This window comes from Pterocles gutturalis, unplaced genomic scaffold, assembly GCF_000699245.1.
Source record: "Pterocles gutturalis isolate BGI_N339 unplaced genomic scaffold, ASM69924v1 scaffold38720, whole genome shotgun sequence".
In the NCBI taxonomy this organism is placed as follows: domain Eukaryota; kingdom Metazoa; phylum Chordata; class Aves; order Pterocliformes; family Pteroclidae; genus Pterocles; species Pterocles gutturalis.
In genome coordinates, this window is record NW_010142140.1 from 1 (window position 1) to 1,111 (window position 1,111).

General features: G+C 58.6%; 1 protein-coding gene across 1 annotated transcript in view; it reads left to right on the forward strand.

Moving 5' to 3' along the window:
* Window positions 1-215: 215 nt before the first annotated feature.
* The window catches only part of LOC104469677 (probable G-protein coupled receptor 144), a gene marked incomplete at both ends in the record, with an annotated part of 5,698 nt that continues 4,802 nt past the window's right edge, over window positions 216-1,111 (forward strand). The window contains 2 exons of the mRNA XM_010084272.1: window positions 216-306; window positions 567-622. Coding sequence (XP_010082574.1) covers window positions 216-306; window positions 567-622 — 147 coding nt within the window. The remainder of the gene's footprint in view (window positions 307-566; window positions 623-1,111) is intronic.

The following is a 1,111-nucleotide window of genomic DNA, read 5'->3' on the forward strand; positions in this document are numbered from 1 at the left end:
GCCCCATCGGTGTGGTCCCCTCCTGCCGTTCCAGGGGGAGGGGTGTCGTTGTCCCTTTGCCAGGTAGCCTGAGGTGCCCAGGCCCTGTGCTGGTGGCACTGCAGCACTCCAGAAGTGGCTCTGGATCCCTCCAGCTGTTCTGGACAATGTGAGATGCTGTTCTCTGAGCACATCTGGGTGTTCCCGTGCCTGTGAGCCGCCTGCTTTCCCCGCAGGTCCCTGCGCACCGCCGTGGGCACCGCTGTCATCTCCTCCGCTCTGCGCATGAGCACGTCCGTGCGCTACCGCCTGCAGCACCGCGTCCAGGTACCCCCAGGAGGGGCCGTGCTCCCCCCGCCAGCGGCACTGCGCAGCCTGACCCCCACGCTGTGCCCAGCCTCGGCTCAGGGCCCCCGGAGCTCCCGGACTCGGGGTGTCCCCTGCCCGTGTCTCCCACCCTGACTCCCATCCCAGGGAGGTGTTTGCCCTGTGCAGACAGACCTCGTTGCAGCCTCGTGAGTGAGCAGCATCACTCTGCACTCAGCGTGGGCACAGCTGTGTCATCTCTTCTCCCTCTCTGCCTGCAGGACCTGCCCCATACGCTGGTGGGACCCATCTGTGCCTTCTGGAACTTCAGCCTCAGGTGCCTTGTTTCAGATCAGGTCCCAGATTTATGAGCTTTAATTCCACTGCAAAGCCAAACATAACAATAGAAATGTAACGGTAAGAGCAGGGGTCTGTGATTCTTTGCCTGCTTTGCCTGCTGGCATCCTCTGTCTGCTGGAGTGGAGCACTCGCCTGGGAAAATTTCCTTTGGAATAGTCACTCACCAGCGAGTGACCTTTAATGAGGCATATCCAACTGAAACGGAAAGCCCTGGTTAATTATGATTGCTGCCTGCAACAAAGAAGGGTTGGTCTGAGATATACAGCCCGGCAGACACACAGGACTCCCGGCCTCATAAATCCTGCTTGGCACTGGGAGGTGTTTTTGCTGAATGTCAGCGCAGTGAGAGCACCGAGGCTGAGATATATTATGGATTGGTAATTAAGCCGTTCAAGTGCAAAAAACTCCTTCGAGTTACAGTCTCCTAACAGGCATGGACCCGTCTGGGGAGGGTGGGAAGAGCGTG